The sequence below is a fragment of the Manis javanica genome, chromosome 2 (assembly GCF_040802235.1).
Source record: "Manis javanica isolate MJ-LG chromosome 2, MJ_LKY, whole genome shotgun sequence".
Lineage (NCBI taxonomy): Eukaryota > Metazoa > Chordata > Mammalia > Pholidota > Manidae > Manis > Manis javanica.
In genome coordinates this window covers 42,509,256-42,535,840 of record NC_133157.1, presented here as the reverse complement: position 1 = coordinate 42,535,840, position 26,585 = coordinate 42,509,256, and the positions used below count along the sequence as shown (strand labels likewise).

The 26,585-nt window shown below is 32.6% G+C and overlaps 2 protein-coding genes across 2 annotated transcripts in view; one reads left to right on the top strand and one right to left on the bottom strand.

Annotated features, from left to right (window-relative positions):
• IFT74 (intraflagellar transport 74) overlaps window positions 1–26,585 on the top strand; it is a 105,375-nt gene that overhangs the window by 11,043 nt on the left and 67,747 nt on the right. Inside the window, exons 3-8 of the mRNA XM_073228414.1 lie at window positions 6,700–6,832; window positions 9,009–9,057; window positions 10,521–10,619; window positions 10,783–10,843; window positions 12,758–12,817; window positions 13,940–14,001. Coding sequence (XP_073084515.1) covers window positions 6,700–6,832; window positions 9,009–9,057; window positions 10,521–10,619; window positions 10,783–10,843; window positions 12,758–12,817; window positions 13,940–14,001 — 464 coding nt within the window. The remainder of the gene's footprint in view (window positions 1–6,699; window positions 6,833–9,008; window positions 9,058–10,520; window positions 10,620–10,782; window positions 10,844–12,757; window positions 12,818–13,939; window positions 14,002–26,585) is intronic.
• On the bottom strand, window positions 13,366–25,679 carry LRRC19 (leucine rich repeat containing 19). The gene is made up of 5 exons (XM_017643420.3): window positions 25,550–25,679; window positions 20,773–20,862; window positions 19,280–19,793; window positions 17,955–18,143; window positions 13,366–17,440 (listed from the first exon to the last, which is right to left on the bottom strand). Exons 2-5 carry the CDS (start codon window positions 20,851–20,853, stop codon window positions 17,100–17,102), a joined length of 1,125 nt encoding a protein of 374 aa, XP_017498909.1. The 5' UTR covers window positions 20,854–20,862; window positions 25,550–25,679; the 3' UTR covers window positions 13,366–17,099.

The following is a 26,585-nucleotide window of genomic DNA, read 5'->3' as shown; positions in this document are numbered from 1 at the left end:
TAGAAGAGGAGGGGATACTCCCAAACTTATTCTATGAAGCTAACATCACCCTAATACCAAAACCAGGCAAAGACCCCACCAAAAAAGAAAATTACAGACCAATATCCCTGATGAACATAGATGCAAAAATACTCAACAAAATACTAGGAAACCGAATTCAAAAATACATCAAAAGGATCGTGCACCATGACCAAGTGGGATTCATCCCAGGGATGCAAGAATGGCACAACATTCAAAAGTCCATCAACATCATCCACCACATCAACAAAAAGAAAGACAAAAACCACATGATCATCTCCATAGATGCTGAAAAAGCATTTGACAAAGTTCAACATCCATTCATGATAAAAACTCTCAGCAAAATGGGAATAGAGGGCAAGTACCTCAACATAATAAAGGCCATCTATGAAAAACCCACAGCCAACATTATACTGAACAGCGAGAAGCTGAAAGCTTTTCCTCTGAGATCGGGAACTAGACAGGGATGCCCACTCTCCCCACTGTTATTTAACATAGTACTGGAGATCCTAGCCACAGCAATCAGACAAAACAAAAAAATACAAGGAATCCAGATTGGTAAAGAAGAAGTTAAACTGTCACTATTTGCAGATGACATGATACTGTACATAAAAAAACCCTAAAGACTCCACCCCAAAACTACTAGAACTGATATCGGAATACAGCAAAGTTGCAGGATACAAAATCAACACACAGAAATATGTGGCTTTCCTATACACTAACAATGAACCAACAGAAAGAGAAATCAGGAAAACAACTCCATTCACAATTGCATCAAGAAAAATAAAATACCTAGGACTAAACCTAACCAAAGAAGTGAAAGACTTATACTCTGAAAACTACAAGTCACTCTTAAGAGAAATTAAAGGGGACACTAACAGATGGAAACTCATCCCATGCTCGTGGCTAGGAAGAATTAATATCGTCAAAATGGCCATCCTGCCCAAAGCAATATACAGATTTGATGCAATCCCTATGAAACTACCAGCAACATTCTTCAATGAACTGGAACAAATAATTCAAAAATTCATATGGAACCACCAAAGACCCCAAATAGCCAAAGCAATCCTGGGAAAGAAGAATAAAGTAGGGGGGATCTCACTCCCCAACTTCAAGCTCTATTATAAAGCCATAGTAATCAAGACAATTGGGTACTGGCACAAGAACAGAGCCACAGACCAATGGAAAAGACTAGAGAATCCAGACATTAACCCAGACATATATGGTCAATTAATATTTGATAAAGGAGCCATGGACATACAATGGCGAAATGACAGTCTCTTCAACAGATGGTGCTGGCAAAACTGGACAGCTACATTTAGGAGAATGAAACTGGACCATTGTCTAACCCCATATACAAAAGTAAACTCAAAATGGATCAAAGACCTGAATGTAAGTCATGAAACCATTAAACTCTTGGAAAAAAACATAGGCAAAAACCTCTTAGACATAAACATGAGTGACCTCTTCTTGAACATATCTCCCCGGGCAAGGAAAACAATAGCAAAAATGAACAAGTGGGACTATATTAAGCTGAAAAGCTTCTGTACAGCAAAAGACACCATCAATAGAACAAAAAGGAACTCTACAGTATGGGAGAATATATTTGAAAATGACACATCTGAAAAAGGCTTGACGTCCAGAATATATAAAGAGCTCACATGCCTCAACAAACAAAAAACAAATAACCCAATTAAAAAATGGGCAGAGGAACTGAACAGACGGTTCTCCAAAAAGAAATACAGATGGCCAACAGACACATGAAAAGATGCTCCACATCGCTAATTATCAGAGAAATCCAAATTAAAACTACAATGAGGTATCACCTCACACCAGTAAGGATGGCTGGCATCCAAAAGAAAAACAACAGCAAATGTTGGTGAGGCTGTGGAGAAAGGGGAACCCTCCTACACTGCTGGTGGGAATGTAAATTAGTTCAACCATTGTGGAAAGCAGTATGGAGGTACATCTAAATGCTCAAAATAGACTTACCATTTGACCCAGGAATTGCACTCCTAGGAATTTACCCTAAGAACGCAGCAATCAAGTATGAGAAAGACAGATGCACCCCTATGTTTATCGCAGCACTATTTACAATAGCCAAGAATTGGAAGCAACCTAAATGTCCATCGATAGATAAATGGATAAAGAAGATGTGATACATATACACAATGGAATACTACTCCACCATAAGAAAAGGGCAAAACCTACCATTTGCAGCAACATGGATGGAGCTGGAGGGTATTATGCTCAGTGAAACAAGCCAAGCAGAGAAAGAGAAATACCAAATGATTTCACTCATCTGTGGAGTATAAGAACAAAGGAAAAACTGAAGGAACAAATAGCTGCAGAATCACAGAACTCAAGAATGGACTAACAGGTATCAAAGGGAAAGGGACTGGGGAGGATGGGTGGGTAGGGAGGGATAAGGGAGGGGGAGAAAAAGGGTGTTATTAAGATTAGCATGCATGGGGGGGTGGGAGAAAGGGGAGGGCTGTACAACACAGAGAAGACAAGTAGTGATTGTACAACATTTTGCTACACTGATGGACAGTGACTGTAAAGGGGTATATAGGGGGGACCTGGTATAGGGGAGAGCCTAGTAAACAAAATATTCGTCATGTAAATGTAGATTAATGATAAAAAAAAAAAGCAGTTCCTGTGTGGTGACCTCCAGTGAGTTCTACACAGTGATATAAAGGGCATATAAAAGTGTAGGCAAAGGGTCTGTTTGTGTTTATACAGAGGATCAAAGCCTAATTTGGCTACCCCAAAAATGAACTAAGATACAATATGAAAAAGAACTTCCAACATCAGCACTCTCGGGAAGATTCATGCCAGAAGATGACCATCAAAAAACCCCAACAAAGGCCATGCACTGCTACAGGTGTAGATGCACTCATCCCACCAGTTCCTGGACTTGCCATGGGAATGAAGAAGGAGATATCTAAGCTGGCCTGTGCATACAGCAAAACAACAAATTTGACTAGATCTAAACTGTTGGAACTCAACCAAGAACTAGGAGAAGTGCAAATTGTAGCACTCCAAAATCTTACAACTACAGACTATTTACTGTTAAAAGAACATGTGGAATGTGAACAGTCCCCAAGAATGGGTTGTTTTAATTTGTCTGATTTCTCTCAGACTGTTCAAGTTCAGCTGGACAATATTCACCATATTATAGATAAGTTTTCACAAATGCCTAAGGTGCCTAACTGGTTTTCTTGGTTTCACTGGAGATGGCTGGTAATTACAGGTATGCTTTGGTCATGTAACTGTACTCCTATTATGTTAATGTGTGTGTGCAATTTAATTAGTAGTTTAAAACCTATACATGCTGAAGTTACTCTACAAGAAGGTATGTCAAAGAAATAATCAATCTTCCCAGGTTTTCTTCCACCTGCTACTTCTATAGCTTTTCTTCTTCCTTCCTAATTATAACCCTTAAGTAGAATTCGTGCCTCATATCGAATTTATCGAGTATCATAATTCTTCCAAGTGGTAAAGACACCTCAAGACAAATGCTGGGCATAGAAACCACAGGTCATAAATCTGCAAAGAAGTAAAAAGCTAACCTTTTCAAACAATATGGCTTCTCTCTCACTTACCAACTTAACATTTCCCTGTATGGCCCCGGAAGATGACTGGTTAGCCAGAGACGGGTAAGATTCCTCAAGGGAGGAACAACCTAAGACAGGCACAGTCGCAGGAGGGCCATCAGGTGAGAAAATGGGGATCAACAGAGGTGAGGCTTACGACCTCCCCACCCCCGTTCTGAGAGAAATCTTCTGCATACGTGGATGTTTTATTGCCCTTGTCTAGCTTGGATTAACACATAGTCTACAGGCACACACCTGATCATCTACATTTGCTCTCTTACAACACTAAACTATGTTTTCTACCTTTATCTTGTATCTACCTACCACTTCAGCATTTCATTAAAAATAATAATAATAAAGAGAGAAATGTGGTATCCACATATAAATCAAGTATAAAAATCAAATGAGTATTCATATTTGAACTGACTGTTTATAGTTCATAATACATGATCAAAACCAAAAGCCTCTGTGATGACTGCCCTTGTACTATTCACCATGTAACTTATTCACTATGTAAGAATTTGTTCTCCATGTAAGAACTTATTCGTTATGCTTCAGAAGATTGGAGACTGATGAAAATTAGGCTTGGGGTGGATTAATGATTGTGCATTGAGCATTGACCCCCCTATACAGAATTTTATTGTGGTTAACAACCATTTGATCAATAAATATGAGAGATGCCCCCACAAAAAAAAAAAAAAAAGTACACACTTCCAATTGTAAAAGAAATAAGTAACCGGGATGTAATGTATAGCATAAGGAATATAGTCAAAATATTGTAGCAACTTGGTATGGTGATAGCTGGTACCTAGAATTATCATGTATATAAATGTTAAATCACTGTGTTGTACACCTGAAACTAATGTAATACTGTGTCAACTACCCTTCAATAAAAAATACTTATCTAAAAAAAAAAAATGACAGAGTGGTAAAAAAAATTTTTGACATTTATGTCATACATAAAGTTCAGAATCTTAAAATGAAAAAGCAAACCTTACTAATTTATAAGAGTTCTTTATGTATTAAGGCTATAAACCCTATCTCCAGTCAGTTCCTTGAGATTTCTTTTTCAGGGGATGGGAGGAATAAAATGACTTTAAGTTCATCTAAAATAAAAAGAAACCAAAAATAAAAAGAAGTATCATGCTTTAATATAAAAAATAAATTATATGTAAAACAATGTTCTGGTTGCCATAGCAGCCTAGAAAAAAACTCTAGTAAGTGTTAAGAGCTCAATGTAAGATAGTGTCATAAATCAGTGAATCAACAAGGAAAACATACCACATTAGAAAAAATCTGGATAAAGTTTATAAACTGACAATTCTAAGCAGAATAGTATCTAGATAATTATTAGTTTGTCATTATAATAGTGAAAATTTGAAAGCAACCTAGATGACCTTACAATAGGTAAATCTTAAATTATGATATTTATATCCCTGTAATAGACTATTAGGTAGCCATTAAAAATTATTTTTAAAGAATATTTGAGGAAGTAATGTATCTTCATAGTACAATATTAAGTAAAAAAGCAGTGTGGTATCAATTTAACATAAAAACATTTATGTGTACACAGAAAGAAATGAATACACCAAAATATTAATAGTAGTTTCTCTGATGCTCACAACAGATGGTTTTGACTACCTCATAAAGTACATATGAGGTACTCAAGCCTAGACAGTAGGCTAAATACAAACTAGAGATAATGCTAGGTCCTATGTTATTTCATAGTAAGAGCAGCAGTTTTTGGAGGGAATAGTCTTGTTAAAGTCAGGTTTTCTTAAAGTTTTCAGGTATTTCTGTAGTATCAGATAATTTATCAATATCATCAACTTAAACGGAAGTGATTTTTCTGAATTCTTATATATGATACTGAGCTACATGTCTTTTTCTATTATTCTAATAAGATTTTATACTTGTTAACTAAATATAAAAGGCCACCTACTATTTGACAGATGCTTTACCTACTTACTGTTTATAGTTTTAAAAATAGTAATACTCATTAAGAAACATACAAAGGAAAAATGTTAGAGCTCCCTCCTTCTACCCCAGGTATAACCATTGTCAACAGTGGGACATGTATCTTTTCAGGATTTTTCCAACCATTTGGAAACACACGCATATAAAATTGTGTGGTTTTAGTGTTTTTCAAAGTGAGAATAAAACTATATATGTTCTTATTTATCATGTTCTTTACTTCCAGTAATATGCTATAAATGCATTTCTACGTGACTACATATATATTTACTTCATTCTTTTTAATTAGTGTACTTTCTACTTACACTTTTTCCATACTTTTGTCTCATAAATTTTCAAAAGAGTAGCATAGTTACTTGAGAAGCTGTCATAATTATGTTCACATAGAGTCAAAGAAGAAATTATTCAGCTTTACCCAGAGGAGATTTAGCATTCTCTCCCAAAGATCAGTCAGGATAACCTCTGAACTCATTTCATTTGAGTTTGTAGTTTGGAGTGTTCCTTTGTCCAAGGTATTCTCTGGAAATGTGTACTGTTTCTGGTCCCCAAACTTAAAATAATTACTAAGTAATTCTCAGAATCACCTAAGAACTATGTTAGCTGATAGGATTACAGACTACTAGCTAAAAGAAATAAAAACAGTCAAAGTGAATGACAATGGCTATATCCAACCCCTGTCTAAATTTCTACTATGTATTTAATTTACTATACTCTTTGGCAGATGGGGGTGGGGAAGAAGAGAGAGAAAGGAAGATAAATGCTTAGAAAATTTAGGAAAAACTGTACTTCCTTTATTAATTATAATCCTGTTTCCTAAATAAGCATAAATATGTGGACATTTATCTCCTTCCCAGTTTGGGGGTTGTAAATAATGTCTACATATAGAATTTTAAGTTTTAAAGAATGGTTTATTTAATACTGTCATGATTTTCAATGTTAAAGAATATTATTCAGTAACATTTCATATTGTAGACATTCCAAAAATATGAGGAATATTGTACAAATTATATAAAATTTTAATTTTTTAAATATTATTTTTGCAGTCTTAACAATAGTAGAGATACAGTGTTCTTCTAATTCTAAAACTGAAATCTCGCTTATCACTTAGATGCCCCCTGGAACAGCAAGACCAGGTTCGCGTGGTGGACCCATAGGGGCAGGAGTTCTGTCTTCTCAAGTCAAAGTTGCAGATCGTCCTGTAACACAACAAGGTTTGAGTGGAATGAAAACAGGAATGAAAGGTATCTATTTTAAGAAGATGAGTATATTTTTTATAAGAAGTATTACAGTACCATATTACAGTATGAGAATTACAGAGTGAAAGAAGCTGTGTTTTACTCAAGTCTTATTTGATTAACAAAATTGTTGTGAGGGTAAAATAAGAGAATGAATAGGAAACTACGTTGTGAACTAGAGCGCTATATACAGCTCTAGTTGGAAACACACGCATATAAAATTGTGTGGTTTTAGTGTTTTTCAAAGTGAGAATAAAACTATATATGTTCTTATTTATCATGTTCTTTACTTCCAGTAATATGCTATAAATGCATTTCTATGTGACTACATATATATTTACTTCATTCTTTTTAATTAGTGTACTTTCTACTTACACTTTTTCCATACTTTTGTCTCATAAATTTTCAAAAGAGTAGCATAGTTACTTGAGAAGCTGTCATAATTATGTTCACATAGAGTCAAAGAAGAAATTATTCAGCTTTACCCAGAGGAGATTTAGCATTCTCTCCCAAAGATCAGTCAGGATAACCTCTGAACTCATTTCATTTGAGTTTGTAGTTTGGAGTGTTCCTTTGTCCAAGGTATTCTGAACTATTTTGATCTTCATTTTTCTGAACATTGAGTTTTGACATATCTTGAAGAAATTTGAAATAATTTGGAGTAAAGTTCAGGAATGAAAATTAGATTTTTAGTAATACATAGAAATATTCTAAAATACTTTGTTTCCATATCAAAATGACACTATTAAGATATGTTTGAGTTTGAGAAGTGAGTCAAGAGCTGTTACTTCTAATAATTAATACTCCATTAAAATGCTTATCTAGGAAATCAGGCTAACACATAGATTTGTACTGTATCTCTCATCATGTCTCCCTGTATGTGTTAAGAAAGGCATAACAATACATTATATATTACTCAAAAAATTCGTCTGCAATATATGTAAATCAAAGCATGGTGAGCTGTTCTATAGTAAGTTTTTTTGTTTTCTGTATCTGTGACAAATGACTTATTAGAGGTTAAAATATTCTATAGTACAAAATTATGAGTATCATACTACTTTTTTTCAGAAGACTTAAACTTCCTACCACTTAGCTTACTAAATATTAAAAGCCAGTTGATTATTTAGAAATGCTTGCTTAATAACTAATAATCAATGCTATGAAAAAAGTGAGTCAAAGTTATATAGTTACTTAGTCTTTAAAAGTGTATTCATAGAAATGTTTATGTTTAATATTATTAAGAAACATCAAGGGTGGAAACATACTGAAATTCTATAGAGAATTCATCAAATATTTCTTACTGTATTAATTTCTCCTTCAGAACAAAACCAGTATCACATAAGATAGCTTATACCAATATACCTCAAAGACTTACATGAAAGAGATGAGTGTTACCACTGTGCACCTACCACTATTTGCTGTGACTTTTGTTCTTACCTGCTCTAATGTTCTATTTCTTTTCTCATTATAATAAGACATTTTCTCCCTCTTCTGAGCATTGACCTCACAGTTGATACTCCCTAGCCTTACCTATCACACCTTGCAGGTACTTCATCTCTTCACTATTTGGGACATTTAACCTAGGAATACTTTCTTAGTTCCACTGACATAAATGTAAGCTCATGTTTCTAAAAAAAATCTCTGAGACAAATTATGAAAAATCATAATCTTTTGGTTACATTGAGAAATTCATATTCTAAATCTGCACTCTTATGATAGCCAATGCAGCTATTTAAATCTAATTAAAATTAAGTGAAATAATTCAGTTCATCAGTAGCACCAGCACATTTCATTTCAAAAGTCCCATATAGCTACTTTATTGGTCAGTCCTGATAATAGAGTATTTCCATTGTTGCAGAAAGTTCTCTTGAACAGCCCTGTTCTGGGCTCCTTTAGACCCAGTTTCCATTCAGTCAGCCTGACTACTGTAGACTCTACTGTCTGCTGTCTTAACAGCCCTACCTCTACTCTCATCTTGATGGTCTAATTCAATCTTCCATTATGTCACCATGTTAGATACTAGTTCTCTTTTCCACTTCAGTGATTCTTCTTGATTATCTGATTTATTGGGGCATTCATGAGGACTATCAGAGAATTGTGGAGTATAATATGGATGTGCTTTGGATTTCCTATTTTTGTGGAATTTTCAAACTGAACACTAATACTAAAAAAATTTTTTTAGGTCCCCAGAGGCAAATTTTAGACAAATCTTACTATCTTGGGCTTCTTCGGTATGTTAAATAAACATATTTTTTTCTCTGCATGATCATGAAGTTTTAACTATAGTACTTATTAAGATAATTAGGTGTCTGTTGATTTCTAAGAATAATTTTTTATTGTACATAATTTCTGGTTAATTTGGTTATACTGTAAAATAAATGTGATAATACAGTTAGGCTGAGATTTAAAAGTTTATGTATTTGCATATATGTGAAATTATATATTTAAGTTGACTGTTTTTCATCTAATAGTAATCTTTTATACTTCTTTCACTAATTCTGAAATATGTAATTCATACTGTCAAAATGTTACTAGTTAGGTCTAATAAGACAGGGAAAATATATACACTTATTTATAATATATTAATTGGGGTAAAGCTTTACATAAGTATGTATTTGGTCAGTTGCTGCAAATGTGGCCCTATTTTAATTAATTCATAAACTTTGTTGTGTGTCTCTAAGTGTGCAGCTCTAAATTAGTAACTCTCATTCTCTACCTCCCTGTTTCTCTGCTCAGCTGTCCTACCATCCTGTCTCCATTTCCCAATCCACTTTATTTTCTTCTTGGCTCATCATCTGTAACTGCTTTCTCTCTCACTGCCATTCCACTTAATCCATCCTTTCATCATGTCCTAAAAACTCTGTTTCTTTCTTAGTCCTTGTTGTCTCTCACTTACCTGGATCCTTTTAATTCTCAAACCCCTAGAAAGCAATAAAGAGAAGTACATGTTTTCCTCATATATCCTTAAAGCTAATTAACATCAATAAGAAAGATAGTGAGGCCATGAGTTGTATCGTATCTCTGGGTATCTAGCTGCTTTTTAATCAAAAGAGGGAAAGGAAATGGAGCTATTTTACACTACTGCATTGCCTCGCTTCTCTAGGAGTTGTGCTTCTGCACCCAAAAATAATTGCAGCTTCTTGTGTAATTATTTGATTCTAGAGCGGTGGTTCTCAACTGGCAGTGATTTTTGCCCCCAGGGAACATTTGGCAATTTTTAGGCACATTTTTGGTTATTACAACTGGACTTGGGGGACATGCTACTGGTATCCTGACGAATGGTGTCTTTAAATACCCTGCAGTTCCTCCCCACCACCAAAGCATTATCCAATGACTAAAATGTCAGTAGTGCTACTCTGCTACTCTTGAGAAATCCCTGTCCTAGAGGTAGCAGGAGCTGTGACTGTGGCAATTAGTCATCTACTGCTGTCTGTATATTGTATCAGTTTCAGCAGGTTTCCGTTCTGGTCCTATTTCATCTTTAATGATTAGAGAATCTATGTAAGTTAATTATCAGTTGTGATACACCACATTCTTAATCAAATAAGTCACTTAAATTCTTTTTTTTTTAAGTGGAATTTCACACATCCATTTATATAATATTATACATTTATGAAAAGTTTGTTTTATTTGATTAGGAAGCCTCTTTTCTGGATGAGAAGTATTGTTGACTTTCTTATTTCTTTTCACTTAGAAGTAAAATAAATGAACTTACAACAGAAATTAATAAACTTCAGAAAGAAATAGAAATGTATAATCAAGAGAATTCAGTATATTTGTCATATGAAAAGAGGTGAGTAATTTTGCCATTAAAATGTGCAATATCTATTTTATTATGCGTAACTTTAATATGCTTTAGGAGGAGTTTAATACTGAATTTATAGTTATACATAATGTTGATAATGTTCATCTGCCTGTTTTATGTGTTTATGAGTGTATTTATTTTGTGCTTACAGAGCTGAGACTTTAGCTGTTGAAATCAAAGAGTGTCAAGGACAGCTAGCAGACTATAACATGGTATTTACTCTTTTATGAGAGAATTTCCTTTAAATATTTTCATTGCTTTTTATTACTCTAAAAATATTTTAAATACCAAATAATATATGAATACATTCTTATTGTGATAGACTGAAACTATAGAAACTATAGAGGTTAAAGTGTCCCTTTGCTGTCTTCTTCATTTCCCTTCCCAGAAATAATTTGGCTTAACAGATTGGTATCTATTCTACCAGTTAAAAAAAAAAAATGTTTACTTATTTTCCCCAACAATGTTAAAATAATCATTTTAAAAGTAGCAAAAATTTGAGTACTTAAAAAATATTTTACCTTTCTATTGCATGTTGTCATCATATTTAAAAATTTTAATTATGTACTACACAGTTTACTTCCAACCCTATGTTCATTCAAAATACAGTGTGTTTGCTTTCTGTCAAAATAAAGTATATAACATAAATACAGTTTCTTCAAGTATGCATCCTGAGGTGGACTTACAGAAGAAATAACCCCTTGACCATGTTGATAACTGCTATAATTTGGGGGGTCATCTTGGCCCCATGAAAATTTCTAGTGTCAGAATTTTCTTCCTTTCCACTGTGTAGCTATTTTAGGCAGCAATGGTATTTGAACTTAAAGGAAGAGGAAAATTTTGATTTTACTTTTATTAAAATATAATGTGACACAAAATAAACATTCTACCATAAGGGTTAGGTAAATTATGGCATACCTACCTGATAGTGTTATATTATTCTTAAAAACAAGATTTTTCTGATTATAGTATATTGTGATTCTCAAATTTCTTAGACTATGTAATCTGCAACACGCATTTTGTAGGGCCTAATACTCAATGCAATTATTTTTTAGTAAATGATGTTCTGTTCTAAACATGAGAAAAATATATTATAAAATATGAAATGACATTGAATGAAAGGGACTTTTACTTGTATGAGTTTACTGGTAAATTACTTAGTATAAAAATAATGTGTAAAATCCATTGTTTATAGGCTTTATGAGCTAACACTTGATACAGAAAAAATAACTATGTGTCTAACATATACCATGATCTCAAAAAATGTTGTTTTATTAGCACTTATTCATATCACAAATGAAAATGTGATATATACTAATATGAATTTCATTAACAAAATTTATTCTTTTGGAATCAGTTATACCCCAATAGTTTGCTTTTAGTGGCCTTCCTGTTCAAATTCTGGCTCCACAACTTGCTAAATTTTTAATCAATTATACCCCAATAGTTTGCTTTTAGTGGCCTTCCTGTTCAAATTCTGGCTCCACAACTTGCTAAATTTCTTTATCTGCAAAGTGTGGATAATGATACCTACTTCATAGGGTAATTGTGGAAATTAAGTGAAGTAATACATATGATAAACTCAGAACAGTGTTTGACACAAGGTAAATATGTTAGCTATTGCTATCATTGCCTAACTTTTTGAAGTAGGCTTATGAGTGTTCTGTTTGTGTCTTGCCCTGTTTGTTTTCTTCTTAATTTTTAGAAGACCAAGAGAATCATTTTTCATTTTTACTGATATAAATTTGTAAATCTCTTTTAACACCCATCCCTTAAAAATTGAGAGACAGACCTTCTGCAAACTTTTGTCTTCTCTAGACCCTTTTTTATAAGTGCAGACATATTTTCAGAACAGGCAAAGCTCTTTGAGGTATGATCTCCAGGAAGAGTAGTTCATTACTGCTCACGTTTCCACCCCGAAAAATGTAGTTTATTGATTGGCTGAATGCATGTAACATATATGCTTACTTAGGTAGCTCAATATTTGTTTTTGTATTAGGAGATAAAAATACTTGGAAGTATTAGTACTTAATAACTGCTCATTTGTGAGATTGAATAACAATGTAGTGAATTATAGAGAAAACTTATAAAGACTAATAAAATTTTTTTTGTATTTTTGTTATTAGCTAATAGATAAACTTAATACCAATACTGAGATGGAAGAAGTAATGAATGATTACAACATGGTAAGAAAATTTTTAAGTATAAGCAATAGACCTACATAGATCATATCCTCCAAAACAAAACATAAAAAAATATATCTAGAAATAGTTCAGTTAAAACCTTGTGGACCTTAGAGATAGGTATCACTCTGCCCTAAATGCCACTATTATAGTTGAGTTCCTTAGTTGCTCTTTTTAAATTTCTTCCTGTTAGTTGGCTCTTTCATGTCTTTATTACAAAGCCATGTTTGAATTGGTCTCACACTTAGGATTAGTTAGGGAATCCCATATACATTTCCCTTTACATAAATTGGTTTCTAACACTTCTGGTTTAATGTTTGCACAGACAGAGCCGAGTACTCAATAGACATACTAGGGCATCTTTACAGAGTTTTTAAGAAAGGGAGAAAAACAGAGTTACATGATGCCAGATAAAGTACTACTTTTGATTGGTAGATGAGAATTTGTGTTCAGTGTTCTTAGATTATTTGGTAGAAAACAATAAAATGATAATAGCTAGCTTATTTTGGTTATAAACATTTGGAAGAAAATAATGTACATACAACTTATAATTTATGTAGTTTATATTTTATTTATACAAATTTTATATAGCTTTATAATTTACACAAAAACTAGTCAGTGAAGCGTAGAATTTATAAAATGACTCTCCTAACTGGAATTCTGAAAACAGGATCTGTGTAAAATATAAAAATGTCTTGTGTTTTGTCAATTATTTGGGATCAGTTCAATTTCTAGGTTGAATATGCACAGGTAGAGTCAAGTAGGAGTATTTAGGTAAAACCCTGAATGATTTAGGAGTAAAGTTTGTGTTGGGCCTAACTTCAGCAATTATCCAACACCCATTAAATTCTTGAAATTCTGTTTACATAAATTAAGCTTACATTGAATTATTTGACAGATCACTAGTGAGTTTTTGGTGTGAGATTATAATGCCTGTGAAAAAGACTGTTTCTTTTTCTCTGGTATGATGATTTGTTAAATGAAATAAATACAGTATTTTTTAAACTTTGGATATTGCATTAAGATTACTATAATAATCTCTCAGTTCACAACCAACGCAACCTTTAAAGAAATAGCTTAATGATAATTTTTTATAACTAACTTATGTGTTAACTTTTTATTCAGCTTAAAGCTCAAAATGATCAAGAAACACAAAGTATGGATATCATATTTACTGAAAGACAAGCGTAAGTCCATCTCATTTAGAGATCAAACAGATTTGTAAGTGAGCTGTATTAGGTAGTTACTCTTGAGTCATTTATTTTCTTAAAGTTTTCTTAATAATTTTTCCTTTTTGCATTTTAATTTTAAAAATTTGGATATTTGAAATAAAAGTGTTATTGTTTATGCATTTATTATCTTCATTTACTGTTAAATACCCAAGTCCTGTACAAATAAAATTACTACCTATGTTAGGTAAATAAAATTTCCATGTTTAGGAGTTTAAAATCTAAGATGGGTAACAATGTCTTCATCTCTACCATTTGTAATTTTAACCTGTGCTTTTTAACTAATTTGAATTATGAGATTTAAGCCCCAGTGTTATAGGGTTTAAGTCATTAGGGCTTACGTCAAAGGGCTTAGTTTTGAGTTATTTACATTATTTCATTATTAATTGATAACTAATAGTAATCTACATCATAGATGTAGATCATATGTGCATCTTTATGTAAGACATGGCTAAAGACAAACCCGAGTAACTTCATTTTTGGTAATAAGGTAATTGTGGCAGTGACAGTAATGCTTAAGATAATAAGTAGATGTGATGTGGTTGTCTTAGTCTGTTTGGGCTGTTATAACAAAAAACTGTAGACTGGGTATTTCACTAACAACAGGAACTTACTGCTCACCATTTTAGAGGCTGGAAAGTCCAATATCAAGGCACAACATGATTCTGTTCTAGTGAAGGCTCTCTTTCTGGTTCATATGTGGTGCCATTTTGCTGTATCCTCATGTGGTGGAAGGGCCTGAGGAGCTCAGTGTGGTCTTTTATAAGAGCACTAACCTCATTAATGAGGGCTCTACCTTCATGACCTAATAAGTACCTGAAGACCACACCTACCAATGCCATTACCTTTTGGGGATTAATATTTCAACATGAATTTTAGAGGGACACAAAAATTTAGAAAGTAGCAGTGGTTAACATAATTATTCTTCATTGACTTTTTACCTTAAATATTGTTTAAGGCAATGCAAACAAAAAAGTTGAGCTATTTTGTATATATACAAACCACATGTATTTTGTCTCAGAAATTTATCCATATTAGTCTTTTTGGGAGCAAGAATAATAATTAACCAAAATCAGTGAAATTCTGTAACATCAAATATACCGTCATATTACCTCTGCATGTATGGTAAATAGTTGATGAAGAACAGGATGTTAAGATTGATGAAACATTTGAAAGATAAATAGAATTATTCTTTTGATTAAAAACAAAGGAATCTCTTTTTCCCTTCTATCATTTGATACTGCTGTGAAGTGCTATCTTAAAATTACAAATACTGAAAGTCTCTTCCATTTTAAAAAAAATTCCATATTCATAGTGACCAAGCCCTTGAAAACTTTCCTTTTTGTTAATCTGGGTTTAAACCATTTAGCAAATATTTATCATCTACTATATATATAGTAGTCTTCTGGGTACCTAAAGAATGCAAAGTAATAAGCTGTAACCTATTGAAGACCTTATAGTGTTTAGAATATTTAGGTCCCATTTATTTCATCATTTATATAAAGGTAATGTAATATGCAGGTCAGATTTATAAGTATTATATGTACATGTTTTATAGATAATTCGTCTAAAAAGATAACTCCCAGAGTTTAGGTATAAATTTAAGAATATCATAGGTTTTTATGTCTTATTTGGTTTATTTAGTTAAGAAAAAAAAGTTCTTAAAATATGGCAGCTTGTCCTAAAAATGTAAGCCATTTACAAACTTATTATCTGTTTGTATATCAATGATATTTTAATTTAAAAAAAAGCTGGATACAAAATTGTATACAATTATGATACCAAAACAAACAAACAAACAAAACCCTTATTATCTATAATTCTAATAGAGGCTGAGTAAATTGGTTCTGACCCATTTAAGCAGAAATTTAAGAACAAAGTTATTTTTATGAAGATTACTTCTATATGCAGCAGGAGGATGGATTTATTTTATATGTTAATCATATGGCCAACATCTCAGTAACACATGTATCTACCTTGACTACACAGTCAAAGGGAAAAGGACATGCTATACCTTGAGAAGGCAGATATAAAAAACTTAAGTTTTCACTGTCTTTTCTTTAGTACCACTATTTAGTATAATATGACCATCTGGTTTATTATGGAACACCTATTCATAGTAATTTGGTTATAGTATATAGCTTCGATGTATTACTACAATATTTAGAACTTAGCTTTAATTCAGTTGCACATGCCTGCTTGAGCTAATGATTCTCTTCCAATTCTGATGTCTATAATTTCACTAAATTTGCTGTAGTAAAGTGAAATGTAATTATGAATGAACAAAGACTGCATCTAACCTCTTATATTCAAGAGCCTCTTATAATTGAATATTGAATGCTTAAAAATATCTCACTAAACAAGTAAAATAAATGGGTTTAAAATTATAATTACATATATTTTCAAAAGATAATTGATTTTGGCTAATACCAAATTTTTAGAAAATTATAGACGTCAGAACTGGAAGAGAATCATTAGTTCAAGCAGGCATGTGCAATTGAATTAAAGCCAAGTTTTAAGTGTTGAAGTAATACATGGAAGCTATATACTATAACCAACTGAATATGAATAGTTGGTCCATAATAAACCAGATGGTCATATCACACTAAATACTGGTACTAAAGAGAAGACAGTGAAAACTGCTTTCTCAAGGTATAGCATGTCCTTTTCCCTTTGATTGTGTAGTGTCAAAGTATATCCTTGTGTTATTGATGTGTTGGCCATCTGATTAACATGAAATAAATCCATCATATAAATGACACATTACATCATTTTAATTAATGAAAAATTTAGGCCTTTTCCTTCTATTATGTATAGTCTTCTAAATACTGCTGAGAGTGATAAAGATGGTATTATAAATATTAGCTACCAAGGAGTATTAGCTACTGTATTTGTACCTATTTGCTCAATAGCAATGAGAAAAACATAATTTTTGACATTAATATGTGTTACAATTAATATGGAAGTTTACTAGCTAGAGTTTAGTATAGTTGGTATGTCACATAACAAAATTTCCATGTCTAAACTGTGAGTGAACTGATAACAATTTTAAAGAATCAAAGTGGAAGGAAATTTTCTTCCCGTAATTCATGAGTATCTATATATTTGTCTTCAATAAATCCATCGTCATCTACCACAAATGAATGTAGTTGTTCAAATATCACCGTAGCTTCTTCAGAGTTTGTATCTGGTATCTGTGAAAGAGAACTTGGATTTCCAGTAAAACCATCTTCATAGGTTTCTGCTTCATGCTCTTCCAGGCGGTGATGATTGTAACTAAGCAGAAAATTATACCATATTGGGCATTTGACAGCAATAAAAATGAGGAGTGAAGTCATCAGTAGAGTGACTACAACACCAACAAGAAAAGCCCAGCTTTTTCCAAGAGGTTCATGTTCTTAAATGGAATACCGAGAGAGGGAGAGAGAGAGAAGAGATATTTTGTTAAATTGACAAACTATAATTTTACTTACATGTCATAATAACTCCCCAATATTGGCATTAGAAGTAAATGTACATTCAGTTTTCTTTAAGCAAAGGTTACTAGAACTGCAATAAAGGTATTTTCACAGTGTGGGGAAAGAATACCTTTTTCCAATTAACTCCTATCTTCACAGGTATAGTTTATCCATTCACCTAAGAACATATTGATTTATACTCAGAAGAATTATAACTTGGTTAGTGAAAACAAAGGCTCAGAGAATTTTAATAACTTACATAATGGCATTTAGCTGGTAACTAGCAGGGCCTACTTCAGAAACCTAGTATTTTGTAAGTCGTTGTTGAAATGAGGAATTTTTACAGAGATGTTCTTTTACATTGTTTCTAGAAATGTAGAATGCAGAAAAATGAAGACCATCTCAGTTTGTTTATTATGCTACCTCAGCAGTATTAATATTCAAAACTATTACCTGAATTTCTTGTTAAGTTGTTCAAAGAGCTGTTAAGTGTTGAGTTGCTAATGGACTGAAAATGTGTATAAAGATCTTCAGTTATAAGTGAAGGAAATTTTGAGTAGCATTCAGCCTTATAAGGTACTGTTTTGATACTGTAGAACTTCAAGATATTTGGGTAGCTACACATGGTGATATTCTCATTTTCTAGTAAAGAAGAAAGAAAAAAATTAAGATTTATTATGTGAAATAAGATTAGTTATGTTTAACAACATTTTATAATTATTTTTTTCTAGAAGTTTTTGACATATCTGTGGTTATTGAAGATACAAGAAAGCACTCTTGTGTTTGCGCCCCAACACAATGAGAAGATGCGCATTCTTGTTTACCAAGTTATTTTATAATATAGTTTAATTCAGTATATATAGTTATTGTTTGTGTTAGTAAAGATACTATGATTAAGATTGTGGTGAAAATCTGGATTTCAGGCAGAGCACAGTTTGTAGGTAAGAAACTAGGGAACCTGTTTTCACCTATTCTCTTGTAGGATATCCTAACAAAAGGAAGTACTTAAATTAATCTTATGTATTGAAATTGCAAACTTCATACATGAGGTGACAGTATCATCTCACATATATAAAACATTTAAATTTTTCTTTTTTTTTTTTTTACTTAAGAGGCAGAGGGAGAGTATCTATTCAACAATTACTTTTTTTGTTTTTTATTTTGTTATCATTAATCTACAATTACATGCAGAACATTATGTTTACTAGGCTCCCCCCTTCACCAAGTCCCTCCCACAATCCCCAGTACAGTCACTGTCCATCAGTGTAGTAAGATGCTGTAGAATCACTACTTGTCTTCTCTGTGTTGTACAGCCCTCCCCATGGTCCCTCCCCCCACATTATACATGCTAATCTTAATGCCCCCTTTCTTTTTCCCTGCCCTCATCCCTCCCTTCCCATCCATCCTCCCCTGTCCCTTTCCCTTTGGTAACTGTTAGTCCATTTTGGTAACTGTTAGTCCATTCTCCAGTCCCTTTCCCTTTGGTAACTGTTAGTACATTCTTGGGTTCTGTGATTCTGCTGCTGTTTTGTTCCTTCAGTTTTTCTTTGTTCTTATACTCCACATATGAGTGAAATCATCTGGTACTTGTCTTTCTGGCTTATTTCACTGAGCATAATACCCTCTAGCTCCATCAACAATTACTTTTTAGTGTTTCTTCCTGTTTCTCTTAAAATAGGAATAGCTTCCTTGCCTTTAAAACATGAGAGACTTTATGGTGCAGAACAACCAAAATCAACCATATTTTGTTTTTATTAATTTAAATTATGATAGCTTACCTAGTGTCACGTTTGATGTATTCAACCAGTTCTTCAAATTCAGCAGACTACAAGAGCAGTTCCATGGATTTCCATATAAAATTATTAATTCCAGATGAAACAGTTGTGGTACATCAAAATAGCTTATCAAATTACCTTGCAGATTCAGAAGTATCAGGTTTTTTAAAGGCACGAATATATCAGGATTCAGTTGTAATATTTTGTTTTGGCAGAGATATAACTGTTTTAGTTCACTTAATCCTATAAATGCCTGTGGTTGAATTACACTGATGGAGTTTCTACAGATATTTAAAATTTCTAGATTGGAGAGGTTACCAAAACTATTATTATGTAAGATAACAATATTGTTCTCAATCAAATAGAGCTCAGTGAGTAAAAAATATGTCTGTAGAGCCCTTGTGTCTGTAACATTCAGAGTAATTTGGTTGTAACTGAGATCAAGTATAGTAACATCTTTATTGATATCCACTGGAATCAAATAATAGTTCATTTCAGTGAAATTACATTTAATTTCCTAAAAAAGAAAAAAATTTAAAAAATCAGGAAACATATTGACATAATTTACCAAATTTTTATATCCAGGCAATGAGACATTGGAAGGAAATAGTTTTAAAAAATAATCTACCTTTTGGTGTTATAGTGTGAAAAAGGGAAAGCAGATACCTTTTTTTTTTCTTTATTGGAATGAAATACTGAAGATTAAGAAAATTCTGATACCTATAATTGAGCAAGGAGCTTCTAGTTGTCATACATGTTATCTTCCAAATTTTATTACATAATCATTGCAGAAAGAAAGAATACTGGTACATTCCCATTTACATATGTGGAAATACATGGTAAAAAAATAATTCTGTTAATTTAGTATTTCAGTGTGCAAGATTGGCATAATGAAATTATTTTAAAATACTTAATTTTAAAAAATCAAAACTACCAACATTGCACCTAGGGCTATTAAGTAATTAAGAAATAATACTATATAACTCCATAGTATTTACAACTCAAAGGTTAGTGTTTTAGAAGAAAATACGTTATAATAGGAATTGAGCCACATATTGAATTTAAAGAGCCAGGCACCATGAAGGAACTGCTTTCCGTATGTGGACATAGATCCAAAGAAATAGTTCTTGTTTTGACTGCCCCCCATAATAAATATCCAAAAATAATAATTTTCCTCATAAATATGAAATTTAAAAAAATGTTTCCTATATTTTAAAGTGTGGTTTTATGTCTTGAAACAAATCTCTGATTTTGTAATGAAAATTTACAGATTTCTCCTTTAATCAACTTTAAAAAACTTATTTTAAGCAAACATGAAGACTGCTTTTGTCAAATTAGAGTTTGGCTCAGAGATGACAGATTTCGAATGTACACAGCTAACCAGAGTTAGTTTTGATAGCATAGCTTGAATTTTTTTTTCTTTCTTTCATTGCCTTGAGGTATTTTACAAAGTTTACCTTTGAAATATTTTAGCTACCTTGATTGTCAAAACTTACTATTTTAGAAGTCTCGCTTTCTTCTGATAATAATAGCATAGAGAAGGGCCAAAACAAGATCATGATGCTTGTGGTTTTCATATCGCAGGCCTGATAGAAAACAGAATATTTTCATCTCAATAGGAGACCAGAAGTTTAGAGATTATGGAGGATGTTTTGATCTCCTTTGTTTCTTTTTAAAATTATTTTTTCTTAAAATGTGTAAAATGTGAAAAAGTACATTCCCTTCACCCTCCCTGCATTCTAATCTTAAACTGGAAAGCTTCCTGTAGAGAATGAAAGATAGTATTTTCAGAGGTGTCTTAATAAGACATTTCAAGGAACTTTAAAATAATTGAAGTGGTCATACATTTAAAAATTTTAATATATGTGCACAAAAGTCTAGAAGAATATATATTTATATATATTTAAAAATGTTAACATTAAAAAATTTTGTACATATATTTGTTATACAAAATACATATTATACATAATTATACACACATAAAAATTTTAATACAAAAAATTTATACATATGTACATTTAAAAATGTTTATATACTTGCACAAAAGAAAGTCCAGAAGAATATATATATGCATGTTTAAGTATAAGCATATATTGCTAATGTTTTGTTTTTCAATTTTAGACATTGTATGTTGGTATAATCCATTGATTTTCAGTTGTGGGAAATGAGAATCTCAGCTCTCTTTCAAACACTGTATACCTTCATCTCTAACCCATCAAGTACATACTTGCAGTCTCTTCATTCTCCAAGCATAGTTGCTTGTGATTTTGGTTGAGTATTTACTCTTGTAAATATATAACAAATGATATCAGTGATGAACCATGGACCAGGATTACTTTTCTGTTCCTGCACACTTTCTTCTCTAATTGTAGTACTGTTCCATTCATGTACTTAGTTTTCTTTATTTTTTGTCATGAATTTATACCTAAGCCCTCCCCTAGAAAATCTCTCAATAGTTTATGCAAATAAAATGTTTAATCTGTTTCATCTGCTTAAAGATGTTGCTTTCAGAGCCTGCTGCCATGCTGGATTAGCTGATGAATTAGCTTTCTACACAGCCACTAACTTTCTGTCCATCCTCATTGTAGAGATTCCCCTTTGCCATTGTTACTGGATTCTTGTTTTATAGAATGCCCTGTCTTGGATTACTGCCCTTTTTTAATGGAGCTTCCTGCAGTGGCCTCCTTAGAAGGTCCATGGGAGGAATTTTTTTATAGACCTTAAAAGATATTTTGGCTACAAGTGTAATTCTAAGTAGGAAATAAATTTCCCTCAAAATGTTGATGGCATTGCCGTATAGTCTTCGGATTTCTAGTATTACTGTTAAGGATTGTGATGCTATGCCATTCCAATTCTTTATCCTTTAATGTGATATGCCTCCTCTTGCCCTCCAAAACTTTTAAAATCAATATTCTGAAATTTCAAGATCCTTTGAGAGTCTATTTTCATTCATGACACTGGGTACTTGATGGGGACTTTCAATCTGGAAGCTATGTCCCTCAGTCTGGGAAATTTTCTGAATAATTTCATTGATGATACTGATTATTTTCTTATAAAAGAAATCTCATTCTCTTTCTAGCACTCCTTTAATTGGGTGTTGGATCTCCTGGAATGATTTTCTAATTTTTTATCTTTACTGATCTACATTTCATCTCTGTGTGTTTTGCTCTGTTTTCTGGACACATCTTCAACATTATCTTCAAATTTTTATTAAAGTCTTCTTTTTTATCTTCTTGTTTCTTATATCTTCATATACCTATTAATATTAGGTTTGGGATGTATATTTGAGAGTGGGAAACGAAATAGCTGATTGGAAACTGCATTTGTGTGGATCTTACTAACTTTAGACCTTACTGTAGAGTGAACATGCTAGTCTGTTTTCTTGGGGAATCTCTAAATGTCATTATCTATAGATCTTTTTTCTTGTTCTGGTTGGATTCTCTGAAATGACTGCTCTAATCTCTTGCTTGAACAGATAAAAACAAAGGGGTTGGCATTCTGAGAGGTGAGTAGTAAAAAAAGGTGAATTAATATCAATAATTCATATGTAAATTTCAACTTTCCGTGTTTTTGCCACAACAGCCCTGCGCTCATTGGTGCCCATGTTCCCTTTGTTTTATTCTCCCCAGAGGAAAAAAGCCTCAGTCTTCTGCTTACCTAGGAGAGGATAATTACCTGGCTGGGCAGAGGTGGGGAGGAAGACTTTTAACTTTCAGCCCCTCCTTTCCTACTGGCTGGAATACCTGGTGCTGCCAATTCTGGGCTGTTTAGGTGTTCTACAGGGCTTCTTCACTGGCTTCTCAGCTTTCTCCACTGCTGGCTTGGGAAAACTGTGCTTTCCCAGTCACTTTTCACTTAACTCTTAGCTTTCTAGTATCTAGGTTTTACTGTTGCTACCCCATCTTCCATTCACTTTATCCATATGAGTTATAGTCCTTATTACCTTTTATTTTCATTTTAGTCAGGTTTTGGGTACTAGTCGAAGTTAATGGGTATATTCAACATGCCATTTTTAACAGGAAATTGCCATTTATTTAAATAAATTCTTCTTGTTAAACAGTACCTTCCATATAGTCATAACGACCTTGATGTTTCTTGTTTTTATCTTTGTTCTTAAAGTCAGCATATGAAACTATACTGCAAATGATGTTAAAAAGGATATGAACATTATCTTGTTATTATCAGCCTTAGTGGTTTTCTAAAATTTAGCTTTTTGAGCATTGTTATAGCATTTGTTGCAATTAGTTACTTATAATTTTTAAGGAAAAGTTTATTCCATATCAACAGGAAGTAGAAAACTTCAGAATGAGCAAGACTCATTTTAGGTTACTGGTCTGGTGCCTCATTAGCAATAAGGAATTTATTGTTATTTCAGTACTGGCTTATTCTGGTTAACTTCCTTATTGCCTTCAATTTGTTGATCTGTTTGTGCTTATTTCCCTTCTACTCTCACCTTTCCATAGTTAAGTCAGATGTGTTAGAAAAAGCCACTGTTCCTCCTAGATTTTACAACTTGGATGTGTATTGTAATAGAATCCCTTTTAAAGCCAGAAATGAGTTTGAGCTATCACATATTCCAGACCATTGCCCACAAAAGGAGATCCCTAAATCATATATAAAAGGTAGTTTACTCACGGTTAGTGATCTGTACGAATATGTGTGCAGTCTTGTCAATGGCATCTTTCAGTATTTCTCAAACTCTTAGTGAAGTTTTTACCAATGTAACTAATAGAGTGCAGATGTGGGTAAGGTAATGGTGAATAAGGGAGAAGTACTATTTTTTTTTTCAGAAATAAATAGGATAGGGGTCATTAAAGAGGCAAATAGGCCACACAGAGAATTAGCAGAACTTAAGTAAAGGGTTGACATGGAAACCAGCTAAAGAAGGTAGGGGAGGTCAGGCAGGACTAGCCTGTGTGGAAAGGGACACAGAGGATTGTCTTGCATTTATTAGTTTCATGGTCTGTTTTATACTCATACTTGTTTTCTCCAGTGTGCTAAAGGAGGTAAAATTATATGGATTAGGAAAGGAATTTTTTTTCTTTTTAATTTGATAAATTTTAGAGTTAGAAGCAATATATCAAACCTTAAGTAGATTCTGTACAAGGAAATGTTCAAATCTAAAGCATTATTAGGTCTATAGCTATGAAGTGCACTGATTGAGCTACACGGTTTGTGAGATTTTTCATGTTTATGTATCTTTTGAGAGGATAAAGATTGAGAGAGGTGGAGGATGTTGACTATCCCAGCACGGAATAGATAAATCCCTAGCTAACAACATTTGCTAGCATTATTATTAGCTAACTTGAAGAAATCAGATTGGCAGAATAGCTCCTAGTGTACTATACAGAAATTGTCATTGAGTCAATTACCTTATATACAAAGAAGACAGTTGCCATTTTTCTTGCTTTGGAATTTTTTCTCAATTTGAGATTTATTTTGAAGTGAAATTTGTCTTTGAATTTAGTGATTAAAAAATAGAGAACAAATGGAATGTAAGTTACTTTTAATTATTTTACAAAATTAAGACCCCTTTTAGCCTGTGTTCTACATGACAGAAATAAGGCTTTACCCAAAAGGATATGATACTGAAAAAATAAACAGTGTTTTTCTTAGTGCAACTTCAAATGCAAGTTTTTTTAGGAATTTTTGGTTATTTACTTTATACAACTATTATACACCATGAAATAAAAAGATGCTGCAATTATTGTTTGGTTTTGTTAAACATATATATAGCCTTGCCATTTAATATTTTAGATATTTGTGTCAGAATTTAGTGTATTTGGAGTAACATGGTAATAGTTCACTTAACTTCACTGTTGTAAACTGCTGTATACATTTTTTTGGGTGTAAATTTAAAAACTTCTACAGTGGAAACTTTCTAAGGAAGAAACTCTAAGTAAGGCAAGTAGTCATTACTCAGTTTCAGCAATTATATGGTGGCCTATTTTTTTCATCTTACAAACTTGTTTCTAAGCTAATGCCACTTCAAAATGCTCTGTGATTAGTATATTTCAAAATAAAAAGATCTTACCACATTTGATGGGCTAGATGAAACATTTTTCCCAAAAGAAAAATAATTACTTTGAATTACATTATAACTCTGAGAAAGATTTTTTTAACCATGTTTGTCCCATGTTTATATTTCTAAGGCAAATCATGTGAAAATATAATCATATTTTCTGGTCTTCTGTCACTTATTAAAGGTAAAGATTTTTGTACAAACTAAAAATATTCAGAAACATCCACCACTGTAAATATATAGGATCTTACCTTAACTTCTTTCTTTTGTTTCTGAGACTCGTATGCTAAAGGAATCGATTCTGTTTCTTCTACACCATTAAAAAAAAGTATGTCATATGATTGTATTTCACTTTGTTTTAACCTTTGTACCCAGTGAACTGTTGATTAAAAAAAAAAGCTAGACTTCCTTAGCAAAAGATTGACTAGAAGAATAATTTCTTAAAGTCATGTTTGACTTTTTAGTCTAACAAGTAAAGTGGTTTGCTTAACCTTTTTGTTTCTTAATTACTCTTGAAAAATTTAAATATTAAATTTACTTTGTGAATTAAAGTATATAATATTGAGAATGCATTCTTTGAAAGATAATATTGCTAAAATGATTTAAGTGTTAGTCCAAAAGGTTTTTTTTGTTTGGAACAATTCAAATTGAAAAGAACCACAGAGTTTTGTATTCCACTGAGTTTCAACTGTGCTGTTTGCTCATTTTTATGACACTATCGTTTGTGGTTTTATTACCAAGTTATAGGAGGAGCACAGTGCTCAAAGCATCAGAAGACCTGACTCTTGACCCTTATGTGGCCTTCAAAATATCAGTTCCCTGCCTCGTCGTGTAATTTCCCCTGTGTAAAATGGAATACTGTACATGACTGTAATGGGGTATGTTGTGGGGACTTGATAATGGGGGGAATCTAGTAACCACAATGTTGCCCATGTGATTTTATATTAATGATACCAAAAAAAAAGGAATACTGTACATTAGTTCCCATCTAACTGCAGTGGGCACATCAGGCAAAAACATGGTGAAGATTTGTTGTTTAAAGTGAAAAATCATGAAGTTCAGAATGACTTAGTTCCAAAAGATTAATTCCTGTGAGCCTCAGTGTCCTTCATCTGTGAAACAAAGAGATTGAAATCGGTGGTTTTTTCTGTGTGAAAGTCCTAGGAGCCCAGGTGCTCATATAATTTGTAGCAGCAGCAGATGTTTGTTACACTCTAGTAATTGAGGTTCAAAGTGACTGCGTCTGCACTACCCAATAGTGAGACAAATAGAAATTCCAGGTTGTCT

Coding starts and splice junctions, on each gene's coding strand:
- LRRC19 (XM_017643420.3), bottom strand. CDS start 20,853: ATGAAAACCACAAGCATCATGATCTTGTTTTGGCCCTTCTCTATGCTA. Junction 19,794..20,772: donor AAAGCGAGACTTCTAAAATA/GTAAGTTTTGAC, acceptor TTTCTTTTTTAG/GAAATTAAATGTAATTTCAC. Junction 17,441..17,954: donor CAACTTAACAAGAAATTCAG/GTAATAGTTTTG, acceptor ATTCCATTTAAG/AACATGAACCTCTTGGAAAA.